Source organism: Ascaphus truei, chromosome 11 (genome assembly GCF_040206685.1).
Source record: "Ascaphus truei isolate aAscTru1 chromosome 11, aAscTru1.hap1, whole genome shotgun sequence".
NCBI lineage: Eukaryota > Metazoa > Chordata > Amphibia > Anura > Ascaphidae > Ascaphus > Ascaphus truei.
In genome coordinates, this window is record NC_134493.1 from 50,080,708 (window position 1) to 50,100,929 (window position 20,222).

The 20,222-nt window shown below is 43.3% G+C and overlaps 1 protein-coding gene across 1 annotated transcript in view; it reads right to left on the reverse strand.

The window, feature by feature from the left end:
• The window catches only part of PARN (poly(A)-specific ribonuclease), an 86,981-nt gene that overhangs the window by 33,908 nt on the left and 32,851 nt on the right, over positions 1–20,222 (reverse strand). The window contains exons 19-21 of the mRNA XM_075566147.1: positions 19,208–19,263; positions 15,115–15,201; positions 10,910–10,984 (exon numbers count right to left, since the gene is read on the reverse strand). Coding sequence (XP_075422262.1) covers positions 10,910–10,984; positions 15,115–15,201; positions 19,208–19,263 — 218 coding nt within the window. The remainder of the gene's footprint in view (positions 1–10,909; positions 10,985–15,114; positions 15,202–19,207; positions 19,264–20,222) is intronic.

The window sequence follows — 20,222 nt, forward strand, 5'->3', positions numbered from 1 at the left end:
TTTAGCAACAACCAATCGTGCATCCATGTTTCAGGTGAACATTCAACTAGTTTCTGGTTGGTGATCCAATTAAAATGCTGTTATTGGTTTGGCTTTGTCTGTTTTCCTTGGCAGTGACCACTTCCTCTAGGCCAGCAGTTCCCAACCTTACTTTTACACTGTGTACCATCTGCTAAAAACCCCTAATGAATAAATCTTATTGCCTGCTCAGACTATTGCAAAAAAAAACAAAAAAAAAAACCCTGTTTGATGCCAGAGGGGATGGGTTAGGGGAGGGGGGGGTGTAGAGAGGATTATGACCCCTAAAGACAGACTAGCATTACTCTAATTCAGTGGTTCCCAACTTTATTCACATTGTACATCCCTTTGTAGAAAATATTTATGCTGCCAACACCCCAGTTGATAAATCTTATTGCCAACTGAAATTATTGCTAACAAAACAAAGCGACTGCAAGTTCAGGACACTATACTGCCTTGGATCAGAGGGAAAACAGGAGCTTCAAGTCATCCCCATAATACGTTGCTGCTGTAGATGCAAAGCATTATGGGGAACGACTTGGGAAGATGTTGCTGCAATTCACAGCTATACCATCCACACCAAGGTGCAGTTTGGGGCCTTACCTAGTGTGCAGTCCCTGCATGGGCTCAGGCACTCACTATACTGCCTGGGATCTACCATTACAGATTCCTTTTTGGCGACCCCCTTGGAGACACCTCACAAACCCTTCGGCGTTTGCAAACCCCATTAACAAGATGCTGTAATCTGCATTACACGGAATAAAGCTACATGTACTACTCATACAACGGATAAATGTAGTACCCAGGGAGAAAGAAAATGCATATTGTTTTAACCAAGTTTCTCCCATTTTGGACAGTGCTTAGGCTTCTTAACAATGAAAAACAAATATCCAACGTATCAAAGCGTTTGATGGCTCAACCGTACAGTTCCCTAACTACTGGGTCCGTTCTACCAATTATCGGTGACTACTCTCCCCTCAGGTGTACAGTGGTTTGTCTTCATCTTTCACTACTTGGAAATTTTATGCAAAGTTTAATTTATCTTTCATTTTCAGTGTCCCTTTACTTCCCTGTAACCATTCACCAATCTCCTTACTCAGAAATGTACGTCACTTAGTTACAGCAACCGAACAGGCTGGAACACAGAATAAAGACCGATTTGAATAGCAAGAAGAGCCGGACTTTGCTTAATCTCCAAGGCGGGTTTCTCGCTTTGCAGGAGTTTGCATTCCGGAAGGGGAATGTAGCAACTTTAAACGAACGCAGATTAGGAAGCTGAAACTCTGGAGACTGAGTATGTTGGCCACAGCAGCAACAATTAGATCAAGCAGAAAGTTATAGGAACAATCTTCTAATGTCAAAAAAAAAATGCCATCACTACCAAATATCAAAAAGCAGCTATACTCCGACATGCAAATGGAATGGAGCATTAATACCTACAATATATTGCATGATTCATCTACAAGCAGCTCTTTCTTTCGCTGGCTACTTCAATGTTAACTGAATGAAGGGCGGCAATGCCATCTTTTGTTCTTTAATCTTCACATGCATGTAGAATACCTACTTAAAGCAAACTCTCAAAACTAACCTGAGTATCAATACAGTATTACACCTGAAAGCAAATCTGCTGCGTGTTTTATCATGCACTGCATACAAAGATATAGAACGGACCATATAAACATCCATGCTTTCTGCAATCCGTGTACAGTTCCTGAAATCTGTGCATCTATGTAACTTCATTACGTTTGCCAAGTAGGACTGAACTTTTAAAGTTTAAAGCTGAACCAGCTGGTTTAAATTTGTTCGAAAACCAAGAGAAAATACTGGCTCGTGTTTTTTCTCATGTAAGCAATGAAGTTATATAAGCATCTAATAACGCTGTTTTTATTGGCCGAGAAATGCATTAAGCAAATGTTTTCCTACCCCTTTGCTTATTTTGCTTTTATTTGTCAGCTTCAGGTGGCTGTCACAAACCTGAAACCATCGTTTGAGATGCCTACCTAGTCTGTGCCTAGAGAAATCCCCAAGAGATCCGTTTTGAAAAGAGAACATATACGTGAGCATACTACTGACTAGAGAGATTCTTTTACAGCCCCTCCCAACCCCTGGGGGCACCTGGAAAGAGGTTTCACTAAATTCGTGTCACGCCACATGACCAACTCCTCAATCTCCCTTAAAGCATTAAACATACAACTGTACCTTTCACAGGGGTTCTCAACTCCAGCCCACAAGACCAGGTTAAAGATATCCCTGCTTCAGCACAGGTGGCTCAGTTGAAGACAGCCATCTGTGCTGAAGTAGGTATATTCTGAAAACCTGACTTGTTGGGGGGCTTGAGAACCCCTGCTGTACCCCATACCCCGGACATAGTTGAAAAGGGGCCTTGCGGGTGCAGAATGTGTAGGGCGGCGATGAGGCGGCACTTGTATGTGTATATTTACTGCGGACAGGATTTTTCATAAAGAATCTCTACCTTCATCAAGAAAGCAGTCTACATGAAGCAATTACAACGGGACACGTTCTGCCCCTGAATACAAGTGTGAAGGTGGGGAAATATTAAAGAATTTATACAAACACCATTTCATGGATGCCTCATAGCAGCAGAATAAAAAAAGGTTAGGCAATGATTTTTATGGATGCAATTGCCAAGTTCTATCGCTCTTTAACCTTCCACATACGGCCTTGCACTAATTATATCAATGTAGGTCTTAAATCAATGTAAAGTGAACAATGAGGTGGAAAGGAAACTACACAAAAAGGAGATTAGCTTAAATGCATATCAAGTGTGTAGAAAAGGTATAACATGCATACCATAAGCATGTGTGCTAGTTTCTTTAAACAATACCGATACTCCATATGTAATAATTTGTGAGCATGTTGTGGAATTGTGTCATTTTAAAATAGGCTCTCAAAAAAAAAAACAAACAAAAAAAAAAAAAACACACTAATCTGCAAATATTTTCCCATCCCGTGATTGATACAACGTAAACTAAAAGAACGTATTTATAAGTAGTGTGAATAAATACAAGTTTCTGTATTTATAATAGCCATACTAATATGTAATAAAAACACCTCACGCTGCATCGACATTTTTGGGTTGATACATAGCGCACTTCGTTCAGCACCAACACTCGAGTCTTTTGAAGATTTACACAAAATTGAACTTGGCAGCCGATTTGTGTATTTTTCAGGGATTGTGGCTGTAGGAGAGCGCAGCGGTATAACCAGGGAGAGATGTGGGCAATAAACGTTGCTTTTTATTTAGCTTGTATCGTCAAAACAAGAGCTTTAAGGCAGCATACAAATAAACAAAAGCCTGTGCCTGTGTAAGGGCTAACTCATACTTCCCAGTCCCCATCTGCTGAGGCTCAGAGGATAGGCCCTCTTACCAGCCTCTGATCCAAAGTGGTACCTGTCATCAGGGGCTCTGTACATCAGTCCGGGTTGGTGTCTGTGGGGTGCAGCTTCTGGCAGGTTCTAGGGACTGCCGTGTCCTGGAATAGAGGGTCTGGTTTCTTGGGACCGCTCTTTCAACACACCTCCCAAGTGCTAGAGTGCTATGCAGTTTGCACAGCACACTTTTAAACCAGCTTGATGAGCCAGGAAGAGACTGGCTAATTCACTAGCTGCAATTAACCAGCTCCCTGCTGGACTCCTCAGCTACAGACAGGCTTTGAGTGCTGCCTTTTTTGGCCAGGGAATGCTCGGTCGTGCACCTACTATATCTGCAGCCCAACGCTGCCTATCAGGGAATCTATTAGAGGTTTCCTGCAGGGTATTCACTGGAGATAAAAGGCCAACACGTTTCTAAATGGAGTCAGTAAATAAAAACACCACGTGAGGGTTCATCTGCTTGTCTCAGACATGGTCTGCAACCCTGTTGCTCTCCATTCTCTCAGCATACAATAGCCATTCTCAGCATACAATGCTTCCACTGCAGCTAGGGACTCTGGGTAACGACATGCACATGAGCACAGTTCCTTTACGCTCTTTTCATTTAACATGGATCCCTTTAAGCTTAGGCCTGCCATATAACAACTTCAGCACAGCCGGGGTTAAAGTGCACAGCCGGGGTTAAAGTACATAGCCAATAAACCCACTCCCACAGCTGTTTCGACCTTTCGGGTCTAACAGCGAGATGGGCTGTTGGCTGTGCAACGTGAAGCTGGTAGGGGTTATAATCAGACCAAAAAAAAAAGTTATGGTGGGTAAATGGGGAACAAATTCAACATTTATTTACTTTATCCGATTACGAAAAAGGCTTTTCATTGGTTACCAATAGTCACAATACACCATCTTTCTTAAACGGCGCTATCTGCAATCTACAATGATCTGTGGGACGAAAACAGGCTTTGTACGTACCCACAGCCACCATTGATTAGAGCAGCGGTGCGCAAAGTGGGGGGCGCGACTCCCAGGGGGGGCGGGAGATTGTGCTGGGGGGGCGCGGGCAGTTGCAGAGGCCCCGCGCTCTTCCCCCAGGCATTTAAATTAAATGCCAGGGGATCGCGTGAGGCCCCTGCAACTATTTACTTACCGGGATTCAGCCGTCTGTGTTGCGTCGCCATGGCAACGCGGCGTCAATAGACGCCGCGGCACCATGTGACCTGACGTCACACGCCCACGCAGCGTCATCTGACGCGGCTGAAGCAAGGCAGGGGGGCGCGAGAGCCGGGGGCAGAGAGACAGGGGGGCGCAGCACAAAAAGTTTGCGCTCCCCTGGATTAGAGGATGCAACTGGTTGACTTGTTTTCAATATTCCGCTTACAAACTCTCCTGCACTTCAGCATTGAAAGACAGGATTGTTCCCCATGTGCAAGCTTACACAACGCTGTCGAGTTTCTCTTGGCAAAATGACAAAATCAAAAAGTTTCAAAGCAGGATGCGAAGATTCCTGAAGACCACATTTAGCTAGAAAGATACTATCAAAACTTGCGCTGGCACACGCATTTCACCATTTATTTTATTTGGCTGTTCAGTCCGGCTCACTGGCTGGGGTTTAAGTTCAAATTCTCTCATTTTCTCAATGAACAAAAAAAAAAAAAAGGACGCATAATGTCAACCTTTCCCAAATATTTTCGGACATTTTGCAAAAACTGCTAAATACTATGTTTTAATGGCAATTAAAAATACCAGGTCACATGATCGATGTGACCTCACACATCAGGGACATAATTGAACGTTTTTTGTTGAACTTGGCATTTTTTGTGCAAACGCTATCTGCCCATAAATAAAGCTCCCGAACATTCTGCACACCTGTACTGCGCAGTATTTGGTCAATGACTCCCTCCCCCTCCCTGTAGGAACCAGAGGAAACTATTGCAGCCGTCAGTCAAGGGGTTAACTGCAAAAATAACAGTTCATATGAAAGTCTCTTTCACTTGAATATAGGAAAGAAGGCTACCCGAGGGTACTGAAAATACATACATTCTGTAAACGCGAGTCCAGATACATTGTACAGAGAGGAGGAAAAAGCATGCCTTTTTTTTTAAACCCCTTCAGCACCAGAGCGGTCAAAGCACCATCATGCCATAGGCGCACAGCACACGATTCGGAAAACTAGCGCACAGCAGGCATGATGTAGCTGCTCCGTCGTGGGGACTGGAACAAAACTGTTAAAGTCCGAATTAAATGCTAAATCTGCGGTACACTTCATATTTTTTTTTTTTTTTTAACTTGGGAGGTCTTTTCACTTTGCTGCAAGAACAGGACAACTATGGTTCTTTCCCCTCATACAGAGGTAAAGGGAAGGGTTCCCAGTGTAGTGTGGGACCTGCATTTTTGGTTATACCTTGACGTTTGGTATGCAGGCTTACGACGCTTTGGCCAAAGGGTTTAACTAAATAACCGAGTAATTATTATTATTGAAGTATTTAAACTTTATACTTATTACCATATATGTTTTGTCAATTGGATGTAGCATTGGGCACCCCGTCTGTTGTAAATCTGCTATACAAAAGGTTTACGTCGGCCATTACACCAATATTCACTTTGTCGGCGGTGGCAATTAGCAATACCTCTTTAGGCTTCCATATTTTTTCCTGCATTTCATGTATTCTTGTATAGCGCTGCTAGTTTTTACGTAGCACTTTACAGAGAAATTTTGCAGCCACGGTCCCTGCCGGTAGAGCTTACAATCTGTCAGGAATAGACAGTTTCCTAGATCTCCCTGCTGTTTGTCTGCCCTGAGTTTTCCTTGGTCGGTCTCCTTTTAGGTGCTCCTGTCTCTGCCTGCATTATAGTTTCCGGTTTCTCTTTGCCTTCGTTTTGTGATCCCGACTCCTGTTTCTGCCATGACCTGATCTGATCAGTTCCTGGTAGTCCCGATTTCATATTAAAGGCCCTGCTATTTAACTCGTTGCCCCAGTCTGTTTCCTGCTTTCAAGTCCCAGTCCTGTGACCTCTGCCTGTGACACAGACCGTGCCACCAACCTCTGCCTGTGACCCCCGACCACGCTATCTGCCATCTGCCATCTGAATTGAACCAGGGCCCCCCGCTTCCAGATCAGTGCCAGATTCTGTCTTTTACTCACTGAGCCGCTCCTCACTTGGGGCTATTTTGAGGGTAATGTCCGAAATGGATGTCGCTTTCAAAGGTTTTGCTACCTATCGATTTAGGATTTCCAGAGCAGTAAACAATTCTGGTATTTCGGTGTCTTTGCAAACAATTATTTTGGGGAAGCTACATCAAAATCAGCCTTATGTCTCTCAGCAAGGCTCAACTTTAGCTGGTTTTATTTTAGCACTACTGCCCATGCCTTTATCCATTCTTCTGTGGTCTAAACGGTTTCATAGATTCACTCATCTTGTGGCTTACATTTAATATACCAACATAGGTTATTTACACCTACATTTATCTATTTTTTTAAATTTTTTTTAAACAAAAAGCAATTTTAATCTATATTAAAAAAAAAAAAAAAAAAGAAAGAAACTTTGCCAGACCGTACTATTTATTCAGTGTCTCAAAGGCAGAGATGAACATGAAAGATTTCTATAGTGGTAATCATTTCCCCAAGTCCTTTACATGCTGCCTGTAAATCTTGTGCGTAGTCACCTCACTGCTTGCAGCTCAGACATTAGACACGGGCGTGCACCCAATTCTATACGTGTGTGCAGGAGTCCAATATATCTCCATCCACACAATATATATCACACTAATGCCAATTTGTTTGCGGCAAATAAGGCAGAGTCTATGGTCAGCGCTTAGGCGCTGACCCCGTTCTGAGGCACGCTGACGCTCGTCAGTGAACCCCTGCAGCCGCAATGAGAGCGGCTTTAGCAGGGGCTCGCGCACTCGTCCGCAGGCGTAGGTCTTACATTTCTAGTTTAAGCGCTCACGGGAGTGCAGGGCCGGTCACGTGAGCGGTTTGCCCAATGAGGGCGAACCAGCTGTGATGTCAATGGCCCGCCCCCGATGGCGCGCGAATTAAGGCCAGGGAAAGCACCCGCTTTCCCTCAGCGCGCCTCCACACGGGCGCCTCCGCATGGACTCAGCCTAAGAGCGAAGGGGGGTTACACTGGAGCTAATCCACATTTACAGCTCTGGGGAACCCCTCTGTTGCTGAGATACTTACCAGTAAACGTACCACCAATATGTCCCTCGATTTTCAAAACCTGGCAGTACGCAGGAGTTTTAGACCACCATTTTGTTTTTCCAGAAGCCAAAAAGAAGTAACGTCACCAATATGCATCTCGAACACTGGGGAGTCCCCATATGTCGGGGACACCATACATTTAGGATTTTAACAAACTGAAAAAGCGAGGATTGCCGCTTTAAACCTCCCTTACTGTGCTTTTTATCACTAGGCCTCTATAAACCAATGCACGTTTCCCGAGTTAATATGGCCCCCATGTGGTGCACACATGTATTTACAGGCATCTCCTTTATGTATTCAGAAATCGGTGCTAACTTACCCCACGTTACTGCTTCACTCACATCTGAATATATACTTAAGTAGGAATGTACCCACATAAATAATAAATCAGACGCATCAAAGTCCCTTAAAAGCCGTCACTGCACAGCCAGGACAAAGCGTACCCTGTATAATATATAGAGCAGAAATATTTTAGCATGTTTATGGGATACTCATTTCTGCAGTTTAAGAATTTCAAGGTCCTCTTTAGTCCACTTCAAGTGATCAAGGGTGAATTCTAAAAGGACACATTGTCTCCATCTTTGGTGGCCTCTAGTGACCAGACAATGAGAACTACAAATTAAAGTCGAAGGGAAATATAAAGCAATGCAGTGTAGACCACTTACACATCGCAGGGGCCAACGCCAAAATCAGAGGTGCTCAAGTGCTATCCTCAAGGGCTACCAAAGGCAGGAAGAGCTATATATACCAAAGCAAAGCATTTCAGTGATAATTAAGGCTGGGCTAATAGGTTAATGTAGAGATGTAGCAAGCAGCATTGCACCCACCCAATGGGTTAAATGGCCTTCTCACAAGCCTGCTGTGTTCGCTGAGGAGTTGTGCATAACCAGCGGGGGTAATAACGCCTGTAAAGTCTGATTGTAAGAGCAAATGTGGTATGCACCTTTCAAAACGGTGGTAGAGCTTTAGTTTATTAGGTTTAGAATTTTCTCCGTGCATGAAACATGGATTGATCTACAACTAGGGTTAGTGGGTTTTCTAAAAGAAACAGCCCCTTAGATTTAAAAAAAAAAAAAAGCTGTGTGTGCTGTGCACGCACATAGTAAGTGAAACTTCTTTGACTTTTGTCACAGAAATTGTATTTGTATTGGTGATGTTTTAATTAAAAATCAAAATACAATTTCATTGACAAGACGCAAATAAATTTGACTTGTAATGCGCGTGCTTGGCACACATCCCCTGTATTAGCTATTTGCACTAAGTGTGAATTCCTCGTGTGTATGTGTGTCAGTCAGCGTGTGTATGGGTGTGTGTGTGTGTCAGTCAGCGTGTGTATGGGTGTGTGTGTGTGTGTCAGTCAGCGTGTGTATGGGTGTGTGTGTGTGAGTCAGCGTGTGTATGGGTGTGTGTGTGTGTGTGTGTGTGTGTGTCAGTCAGCGTGTGTATGGGTGTGTGTGCGTGCGTGCGTGCGCGCGTACGGGTGCGCGCGTACGCGTGTATGCGTGTGTATGCGTGTGCGAGTCAGTCAGTGTGTGCGAGTCAGTCAGTGTGTGCGAGTCAGTCAGTGTGTGCGAGTCAGTCAGTGTGTGCGAGTCAGTCAGTGTGTGCGAGTCAGTCAGTGTGTGCGAGTCAGTCAGTGTGTGCGAGTCAGTCAGTGTGTGCGAGTCAGTCAGTGTGTGCGTGTGTGCGTGTCAGTGTGTGTCCTGCTGCAGCCAGGGGCGGGGCATAACATTGCGTACCACCTCTCCCCCCTTCTGCAAATTCTACGCATCCCCCCCCACGCAAATTCTGCACACCCCCACCCCCCACGCAAATTCTGCACACCCACCCCCCCACGCAAATTCTGCACACCCACCCCCGCGGGGTACATGCGCCCGGCACGGGCATGAGTCACCGAGTCCTTTGTGCCGCGCGGGTTGCGCCCGGGTTTGCGCCGTGTGCCACCGCTTTCTGCGGGCGCAGGGGGCCCGCGAACACCCGCGTCAGTGGAGGGCTGAATGGCGCCGCTGCCAATGGGCGTTGGGAGCGTGTGGGGGAACGACGCCGCTGCCAGCCGCTTCTGCGCATGTGTGGCGTCAGTCAGCGGCACCGTCACAACTGCGCATGCGCGGCATGGCAGCGGGCAGGGAACAGCAGCAGTTAGGAGCGGCGGCTATTGCCGCCGCATATGTCAGCAGCCGGTGTGGGGGTGGGGCGGCGATTAGGAGCGGCGCCGGCGGCTGTCGCCGCCGCCGCATGTGACAGGGGACGTGTGAGCGGAGCGGCGTCCATTATGTGACGTCACTTCCGTTTCACATTTCGCCCCCCATCTATCCAGTTTTGTCCCATAAGGCCTAGGTGCCACTAAAGAAGTTTCACTTCAAAAATCTGTGTTCACATCAGTGGTAAAGGACGATTACATATTGTTCTTAAATGCTTACAATAAAGATACTTCACAGAACTCTAGGTGATTACTGCTTTTAACATGTTTCATATTAAAAGATCTAGTCCTTTATTTTTTAATATCTGATGCTCCGTTTAGGAGAACCATTTAAAATACATGTCCGGGAGATTAAAATGAAGCTCCCGAGTGCAGTCTGAAGCTGCGCTTAGTGTCCCGGCGACCTCACGCCGCGGTCGCTGAAAAAAAAAAAAATCCAATTGAATTGACTCCTGCGATAGCTCCTACTATAAGCGCACGTGACTGCTTCAATGTATCCGTTTTGACGCGACGTCGTGTCACCGGGACTAAGGACCTAGAGGTCAACAATCTCTAGCTTCAGAGGTAACCAAGAAAATCATACAGTTTTAATACCAGAGGAAGCCCACATGTTCAGGGGACAATATACTTCCATTATACCAGTTAAACTCGGGCTTTGGGGTGAGGGTGGGGGAGAAGAGATTTCTGTAAAGGTTTAAGCAACTCACAAGAGTATTACAACATTTTGGAGAAGTTGATGATTTGGCAATGTCCCCTTGTTTAAACAAACGTGAAGTAGAACGCATCTCTTCATTACTTTTGTCGGCTTCTTGTTTATCTGCCTCATAAGGGGAATGACTATCACAAGAGCTTGAACACATGGAAGAGTTGTGACCATCACATGCCAGCTTCAAACAGAACAGACAACTTTAGTGTCATTGGATCAGATCCTTTAAAATGCATACTGTGATCTTTGATTAGTATGGGCTACATACCGTCACACACACATATAGAACATACATTCAAGTTAGTGATAGCGAGTGGCAGCAAATATTTTAGCTGTACAATTATGCAATGGTCCAAGCTTGATTCTAAAATAAATAATGAATAATCTTACCTATTTGTACTTGCTCTGATTGATTAAGTGACACAAACGCTGATGTATCATCTATCCAGGATACCTGAATATTACCTGAAAAATAAGTGTGCAGGAGTCCAAGTAAATTATTAAAGCATGTGTATTGTCTCCAGAAATATTAAGGCAGCACACATCAAAATGTAATACATCAGAAGATTAAAAAGGAATGAGTCTTCAAACTAGCATTTTGTGACCCACAATAACCAGTGACATTTGAAATAAAATAATTGGGGAAGTGCCACATGTATCTACTGCTGATCCCAAATTTGTCTTCCTCCTCGACAGGTGCTAGCTCAAATCGTTCACTTTCATTCAGAACGGCTGTCGGTGGAGGAGTACAGAATAAGATGGCGCGTCATACCAAGCAGACAGAATCCAAGTTGGCATGTTGACAAAATGTATATTAAAACTAGAACGCCTCGGTTCCATTAACACATTCAATTCCGGTTTCCTGGCTAGAAAGTTAATTACAATAAGTAGTCAAGTTATTCCCTCTTGTCAAGCTTTTAACAGTACAACCCCAATCTTCCCCAAATAAATATCCAGAAATCTATGGATAAAACAATTTAATTTCAGGATGGCAGCTATATCAAGACAACAGTAGTTTAAATTTCCTCTCCCAGAATCCCTTGCCCGCTTACTATCCTCTTAATACCCCCCTAGAGAAGAGGAAATCATTGCCATAGAACAGCAGATACTTTTGAATTCTATACAATTCTGCTCGATATTTTACTGTAGAATGATCAAACGAGCAGAAAACGGTTTTACAATCATTGCTCACATCCCATCACCACTGGGCAAACTTACTACCGCTATTTTAGTTAAAACCTGCGTCACAATAAGGACTTCATGAAAAGTGCTAGTTACCGTATTCAGCACCACAATTCCCTGTTACCCAACAATGCAGTCTCTTGCTTTGTGATTAAATTGCTTTTGAAGTGGATTCGCATTTCCCACCAGGGTGCCGCAGCCCGATGAGTTGCCCTATGTTTTTAGATAAGGGCGATGTGATTTTATTGTAGATTCTGATACCTTCCCATGGGCCAACTTGGGTTTGTGAAATACTTCCATAGAGGGATGGCTGGGCCCAGTGCAGTGGGCCTGGGGCCTCTTACCGCCTCCGGAGCCGGCATCTGCAGCTACCATGCGACAAGCAGGGGCCTCTTACCCACCCTCGCGTCAAGGCGACATCACGTGGAGCAGGAGATGCTGGCACGTCAAGGCCCCGCGCTGTTCTTTCGGCTTAACTGTGGTAATAACAGTTTAAAGGTTGTGGTGGTTAATTTAACCACCACATTTGAGCTGTGATTACGGAAGGTGGGCCGGGGAAGAGCGCAGGGCCTCGTGCAGTTACACCAATGGCACCCAAAAACAAGCAGGCCCTTCCTCCATACAAGTACACACTCTAGGTCTATACTTTAGGTAGATGTTTAATGGGCAGAAATTTATAATGCAGAAGGGAATTATAGATGTGACCTACGCAATGGTGTTTTTCCTGGAGGTATCAGAAAATAGCAAAGTATATCAATTTTACTACCAAATGCTTATTCCTATATTGCCAGATAGCAAAGAAAACAGACTGCATCTTTCACTGAGCTAATTTGGCATGGTTACAGAAATCACATTTGTGCATTTATACAAGAGGACATTTGAATTCTTTATAAAGGATGAACATCCTGTTACAAATCCAACTCAAATATAGCATAAAAACAAAAAAGGGACCTGCATCAGCAGAAGCAGTGACAAGGAGTGTGCTTAAGCTAAAGCAAACATTACATGCATGAATCTGCTGGGAAAAGCAACAAGAACACCACTTCTGATTAAGATATTTGAAACATGACAAAAACGGTCCTTGCTGCCAATATGTGACTGCACGGCTTGAATAGGAATATAAATCTTATCTGTAGTAGTCAAAGTTGAGGCAATACAGAAATCTGCAATAATATTCCTTTAGGAACTCGGCAAAATGTAGATAAATTACAGATTACTTGTTGTACTAAAGTATGGCAGTGTTCCTTCGTGAATGTATTTAGCTGGAAGCATACTGGAAAACTAAACTCAGTCAGCTGTTAAAAGGTTAGTAGACAGAAGTCATTTGAACAAGCGTAAAATTGAATAATTATCGTCTAGAACAGGCTTGCAATTTGAGCAGAGCTTAAGTGTAGTGTTACAGCCCTGACATAGGGCAGATGCCTCGTTTTCACCCAGCTCTCGTTTTGCTTAGAACCAACTACACACCTGTAACCCATGAGTGCAGGAGTGGCCAACTCCTGCTCAAGGGTCATCAACAGGTAAGGTTAAGGATATCCCTGTTTCAGCACAGGTGGCTCAATCAGTGGCTCAGTCATAATGGCAGAGCCACTTGTGCTGAAGCAGGGATATCCTTAAAACCTGACCAGTTGGCCCTTGAGGACTGGAGTTGGTCAGCCCTGCACTAGAGCAGCGGTGCGCAATCTGTGGGGCGCGACCCCCAGGGGGGGCGCGAGACTGCCGACGGGGGGCGCGGGGTTTACAGAGGCCCCGCGCGCTTCCCGAAGGCACTTAAATTAAGTGCCGGGGGAGCTGCAGGGCCTCTGTAAACCATACTTACCCGTGGCTCCGGCGGCTTCCTCCCGGCGTCGCCATGGCAACGCGGCGTCAAAATGACGCTGCGAGGTCATGTGACGTCACGTTGCTATGGCAACGTGACGTCATTACGCCGGAGCGCGGGTAAGTTGGGGTTGGGGGGGGCGCGGGAGCGAGGGGACAGCCGTCAGGGGGGCGCAGGGAAAAAAGTTTGCGCCCCCCTGCACTAGAGCATCTACTCTGAGAAGAGAACCTCCATTGTACTACGGTGAAGGAATTTTAAGACATGCATCTGGGTTTAGGACAAGGAAGCAAGTCCACCTTTGATAACCTGTGTAGCTCCAATGACAATACTGCAAAGAGAAAGCTACATATACTAGAAGGGAAAGGAGAACAGAATACCTGCCTGTAAAAGTTTACAATATAATATGGTGAGAGTCAGGAGAACTAAATAGTCTGTATCTTCTAACATGGCAAACTGGCTAAAGAACAGCATTTGATGAAAGGCTAGTCAAGTTCTTACAGGATATTGCAACACTTCCTTGAACAATGGTCGACGTTCTACTGTTGTAGCTTGGTGAACTGATCGGAGGAGCATTGTCGAAGATGGGAGAAAAGCTTCCTGCATGAGAGCAGTGGGAGATTACAGCAGAGTTGAGGGCAAGTCTAGTTGTAAATCTGAGAATATATATAAGGACTGCTATGGCTGGAGATTACAAAGATGTGAAGACTCTCCTCGTATTGTTCGTGCAAACAGGTGGGACAAAAATCTGAACAACTGGTTTAAGACTGATGCCAGAAAGGAAGCATGTTTCAAATTACTCTTATCCATTTATTGCCAAACCGAAATATTTTGACATTTGATGCACACGTATCACGTTACATTTTAATAGAGATGGGTATATAAATGTTTTTGCAGTACATTTTCAATTAATCAAACAGACAGCTTCATAAGAGCTGGTTTATATCTACACACACCTAACAGAAATAAAGTGACTTCAAAATGCAATCATTCAAAACAAACTTGAGACCGAAGAACACAGCTTATCTACAGTATATAGCTGAGACCATAGAATGAGCCAATATGGATGATGTAATTTAGGGGGGGGGGAGGGAGAGAGAAAGGACTGAAAGCTTCCGGATATAAACCCCTTTAAACTGTGTAGAATGTCTAGTCCCACATGTGGGAATAGCTGTGTACAGATTTTACTACTCCATACAATGTAATTCCAATACACCAACTTTAAAATCTTGGAGATTAAGAAATAAAATTGAGAAGTTATACATTGCTAACACTTTGTACATCTTTAATAGAGAATGTTAGTGTGTACATTTTATTGGGGATAATCAGAGAGTGAGAGGAGAGGGAAGAGATGCTGGTCTGATAGTCGTTACTGCAGGAGAATGGTAGTCTATTGCCAAAATTGGTTACACCACAAAAGAAAACATCTTTGCAAAATCTAATTTCTTTCGTCTCCAATAAATATTTATGAAGGTACCATTCGAAGAAGCGCCTGCATACAATGTGAACGCAACAGAATAACTATTTATTGCAAGCATCCTACACACAGAAAGGCTATCAAAACAAAACCTTCATACAGTACATTTTAGCGACTTACCAAAGGCACTGAACAGTTGGTAGAGGTCACTGGTCTTCCACTCTTTAGGAAATGCAACGTGAAGAACGTGGTCTCGTTTAGGCTGCACTGAAACACAAACATACACCCAACTTAATGATGTGCAGTAAAAATGTGTGCAGTTTGTCAAAACAAAAAACACGTACGGGCTTGGAAGTAACCAGAATTTGCCCCAAAATGTTGACATATGTGAAAAGGCTCCCAATGAAAACATGAGCAGGCAGGACATTTAACTGCATGGAGGGGAAGGAGGCAAGGACGAGAAATTAACCATGTTGCAGGAAAAATATCCGTCCCTTTTGGATGAACCGTTCTTTGGTAACTTCCACAAGTCCGTGAAATAGCTGATCACGTTTGGAAACTACCTTCCAAGTTCACACGTAGACATTACATTTGGGATTTTTCCCATAGATTTGACAAGCACTACATATGGATTTATGGGTGGTCTGTCAAGAGTTTGGGTGGCTGCTTACTAATAGGCGAGACGGGACAGGGGCTAAACAAGAGAATGAATCTGCATCGCCACAGCATCACACGCGGAACAAGAGACAGCCCTGTCGGCGAACATTTCTGAATCTGGCCATAAGATATACGATGTCAAGGTGGCCATACACAAAGGTAATCTTAAAACACCCGAAAGACGGTTGCATGAATATAAATTTATTAATCTATTTGGCACACTGACCGGTGGCCGAGACCGCAGCTTCATGAGCCACTCCACAAAAGAACTCATCCCGTATGGTATGGACCATTTGTTTTTGATTATTAAGCTCGGCTAACATGGTACAGATACCTCTACACATTCTTTTGGACAAATACATGGGCATCAATTGAAACAGGTTTTGGTTTGAATAAATGTGACAATACAATATCTGCAGAGCATCACCAGGTCTGAAATATCTAGTTATATCTGCCCCGTGACCTCTAACAGTAGGTCAGTAGGAAAGGAGCTGTGATTAATTGTTAAAGATGGTTTCAGACCAGTTCTCCAAGCTAAAAACATTCTAGGCTCTTGAAACAGGATACATTTTGTAGCATGTTCATTTTCAGGGGCAACATGCGAAATTAAGTTTAAACCATATTTCTACATTTAACAACATCTCATACAAAGCCAGCGACTTCCCACCATGCATACATTTAGAAACCAGGGCAGCCACACTTGATAAAGGCCTTCCAATATATACAGTTTATAAAACCACTCCGAGCACCTTTACTTAAAGTGTATAGAACTCTATATTCAGTTTTAAATAAGCAATTGCATCCTTGGCTTCAGATGTTACATTTCTGTCTAAAGAATTACTTAAACTTCTAAAATTATAACTGTAGTTATTGAACATAATGAGGGATGATGACATGGAATTTGTGATGTCATTTCAGGGTAATGACCAATGCCAAAGGAACTTGCTATTGGAAGTCGATGAGCCCATGACTGGGAATTGTGGAACTTTTGACCTTGTGAGAGAAGCGGAGTCATCGCAAACCATTTTGGTAATAAATCCCATTAATACAGATGTGAAACAGAACAGAAGAAACTATTGAGCTTTGAGTGGTTTAAGATTAAGCAGTGCCTTTATTCTGTGCAATTGGAACAATTTACGGACGTTCAAAGTGGACCCATTTTTTTCCCCCAAACACATGGTTTAGAATGGGCTTGCTCAAAGCAGCAATGCAATTTTTGGTTATGATGCAGAGTATGTGGGACTGCCAGGAGCGTTACACAATCCCTGTAGGAATAATCAGGGAAGGCAATTTTCACCAATAACAGTTTCTATTGTCTTCAGGATCGGGATAGAAGACCAAACATTCACAAGAAATTCCCTCAGGCCCTTTTTCTAAAGCTGGATCTTCACCTTGAGAACTTGCAGACTTGGATCACAACGGTTTTGAGACTGCTGTCATGAATACAATGAAGCCGGCTCCCCCTCAATGCAAAACAGCTCTTTGAAACAGAGGTACTGTCTGATTTATACTTCAAATGCAACATTCCAACAGTGTTTGAAACTCCCAATTTGAAGTTCATGAAGGTTAATTGGACCATTAAGAGTACTGTATAAAAAAAAATGGAATCTAAAATTGCATTTTTGTGGTCGCGATTAAACCCATTTTGGATTTGTGATGTCATTTACAGCATGACACTGGGAAGTCGAACACATTTACATACCCGTCAGCTTTACATATGCCTGTACCTATTTATTACAGTTAATTACAGCAGCTTGAATATCGAACAATGATAAATTGTACGATGTTTAAGTGGTCACCACTACGTGCTACGTGCTACCACCTCCACGGCGTAGGGCGTCCTCCAGCGCCTGAAACTTGTGTCCATTCAATGTGAGTACATATTTGATTTTTTTAATTTGAGATAAAAATGTCAAATTGGTTGGCATTGTCTCTTTTCCTTTCTCGTGAGAAATTTCCACGAACATATCCTGACCCAAGAACCTGGCTTATTACCTTATTTGCCCATACACTAAGTAAGCACCCTGCAGGGAGCCAAGACCCCCACCTTTATCAAGATTTGACGATATTGCACTACAGTATATTCTTTTTCTTCCTTTTTGGGGTTATCCTGATTTGTACGCTCCCTCTAGATCCTGGACAACTCTATATGCTTAAGCCAATCCTAAACAGTTCCCACCAGAGGTTGAGATTTTAATCACCTAACATTGACATATTTTCAATTTCACGTCACACTGATTTTTATTATTATACTTTATTGGTGAATTTAAAAATCACTTATCTATTTAGTTCAAGTGGGTTTAAGCGCCGTTCAAATCACTTTGGCATCTATACCGAGATAATGGGGAATGACATGCAAATGAGAACAATGCATCACTACTTCTTACATGGATCCCTATACGCTTGTGCCTGCTGTATTCCACAGCTTCAGCGCAGACTGGTAAAGCGCTGTAATACGGCAGGCATACGTTTATAGGGTTCCATGTTAGAATGGATTAAGTAATGACACAGCTCATTTGTATGGCATTACCCAGAATCCCTGGCTGCCATGGAAGCATGGTTTTCCAAGTGATAATGGGAAAAGACCGTGTTCCAGAACAGCCGAGACATGCAAATACCCCGTAACAATAGATATCCAACATGAAAGTCACCCTTTTATACAGTACAAGACGTAGCTTATTCCACAGTCACTTCCTATTCTCTGTATCAGAGTCAAAAAAGTTTTATTCAAAGAATGCATACTCTCCTCAAACATGAGCAGCAGGGGGTTTCTCCGGCGGAACCGCGTTAAGTTTCAGCTCTGGGAGCCCTTGGTTCCCAAGCTAATTACCAGGGAAAGTTCCTGTCTGATCATCAAGCTTGTTTAAAAACACAACCACCCCCCTCCCCTGCTTCCTATTGGTCCGCTTGACGTGGGAAATTCATACCGTCCATTTTGTTTTCCCTGGTGGGGAGGAACCAGCACCACCTTCCAAATATCTCGGTAACCTGGGGGTCTCCGAAGCTGAAATTAATGCAATTCATCTCTGGAAACCCCATGCGTCCCACCAATGTTAAAAATAGGGGTGTGGGGTTTGAACAATTCTGAAGTAATGGCTTCTTTAAATCATTGCAGGAACATGGGGTAATGTATGCATCTCCATTGCCACATCCTTAAGCATTTTTATTCTTTATACAGTCCCTCCAAGCACATTAACTAGGTGACCAGAAGAGCCCTTCCATGTGTTCTTGGATGTGGTTAGTGAGAGGCAAGATGTGGCTCAGGAGAGGTAATAGGGTCTGTTCTCAGAACAAGATTAAAATTGAAACAAAAACACACAATGTGCATTTTGAAGGAAGGCCCCGAAAATGTTTTGTATGGAGTGCTGTGTTCTTTTAAACTGCACTGCAGCCACTAGTACTGAATGACAAAACTAAGAGGTACAGTAAACAGGATAACCATTTCATTCTAATAATTTTGCCCTTTCAATAAAAATCAGATAGAAAAATCACAAGACGTTTCCCCACAGCCCATACTGAACACTCTGGTTTGGTCTTCGCTTTCAAGTTTAAATAAATAAAAAAAAAAAAAGTTTAACATACGAGAGAAGATAAAGTAAACTTAGCATTTACTTACAGTCTGGACCTTCCAGATTCAGATATGGGATGTCCATAATCCTCATCAAAAATAGCCTAGGGAGAGAGAATTACAAGAAGCGGTTACCTCACACTGAAGAGTTTGCAGGGAAACTATTATTTTATCACCATTAAACATAGTACACAATGTGTGGCATCCGTGTAAAGAAGTACTTTTTATTTCAGATGCCGAAGCCATATATACATAGACAGCAAAATATTCTTATAAAAATTTATTTTTTTAAAAATCAATCGTTGCCACCATCCAAGGGAAAAAAAAAATGGTAGTCTAGAACAGTTTGCAGTACTCCGTTACTTTAATTATCCGGAGGAAAGTACATCCTGGTACCAAAACCTATTTCTTCACATACATTAAGATTTTGTTTGTAACCCCTCTTTAAACACTACGACTATTGATCATACGAGATGAAGTGTTCTTGCATCAACCAAAAGGTAGACGGCACTAGAAATAGAGGCAGATTATAGAGTACACCCCTGCTGGGGTAACGGTCTCGGCTTTACTCTATTTTACAATGGAGTGGCTTAACACTGACTCATAAAACCAGTTCTACTGCTACACTGGCACCATTCCTTGCAACCCCTAGTACGCTGCCCCCCCCCCTCCCCAATTTAATATAGTCCACAGACAAAATCAGCAGTTGGGATGAAATGGTTTGTGAAGTTGTGAGGAAGTGAAGGCAATGAGATGGATCTGATTTATGAATCACTGTGTAACAAACTACAGACAAAGTTAAAGTATAGAGTATTTCCCCCTTTAAGTCCAACAAAGTAATTGCCAACTGAGCCCATGAGCAATAGGAGTGAATTTAACTTTGTCAAATTATGGTAAAGCTAGAACGCTCATAAATGTACCATCTGTCTTAAAGTACCAAGATCATTCTCAAGAGGACGTTGATGGATTTGTCTTCCAAACTGGCTTTTGAAGTACTATAAAGAGGATTTTTTTTTTTGCCACTTGTGCAGCACAGCTGTTTAACAGCTGTGACAACGGGCAT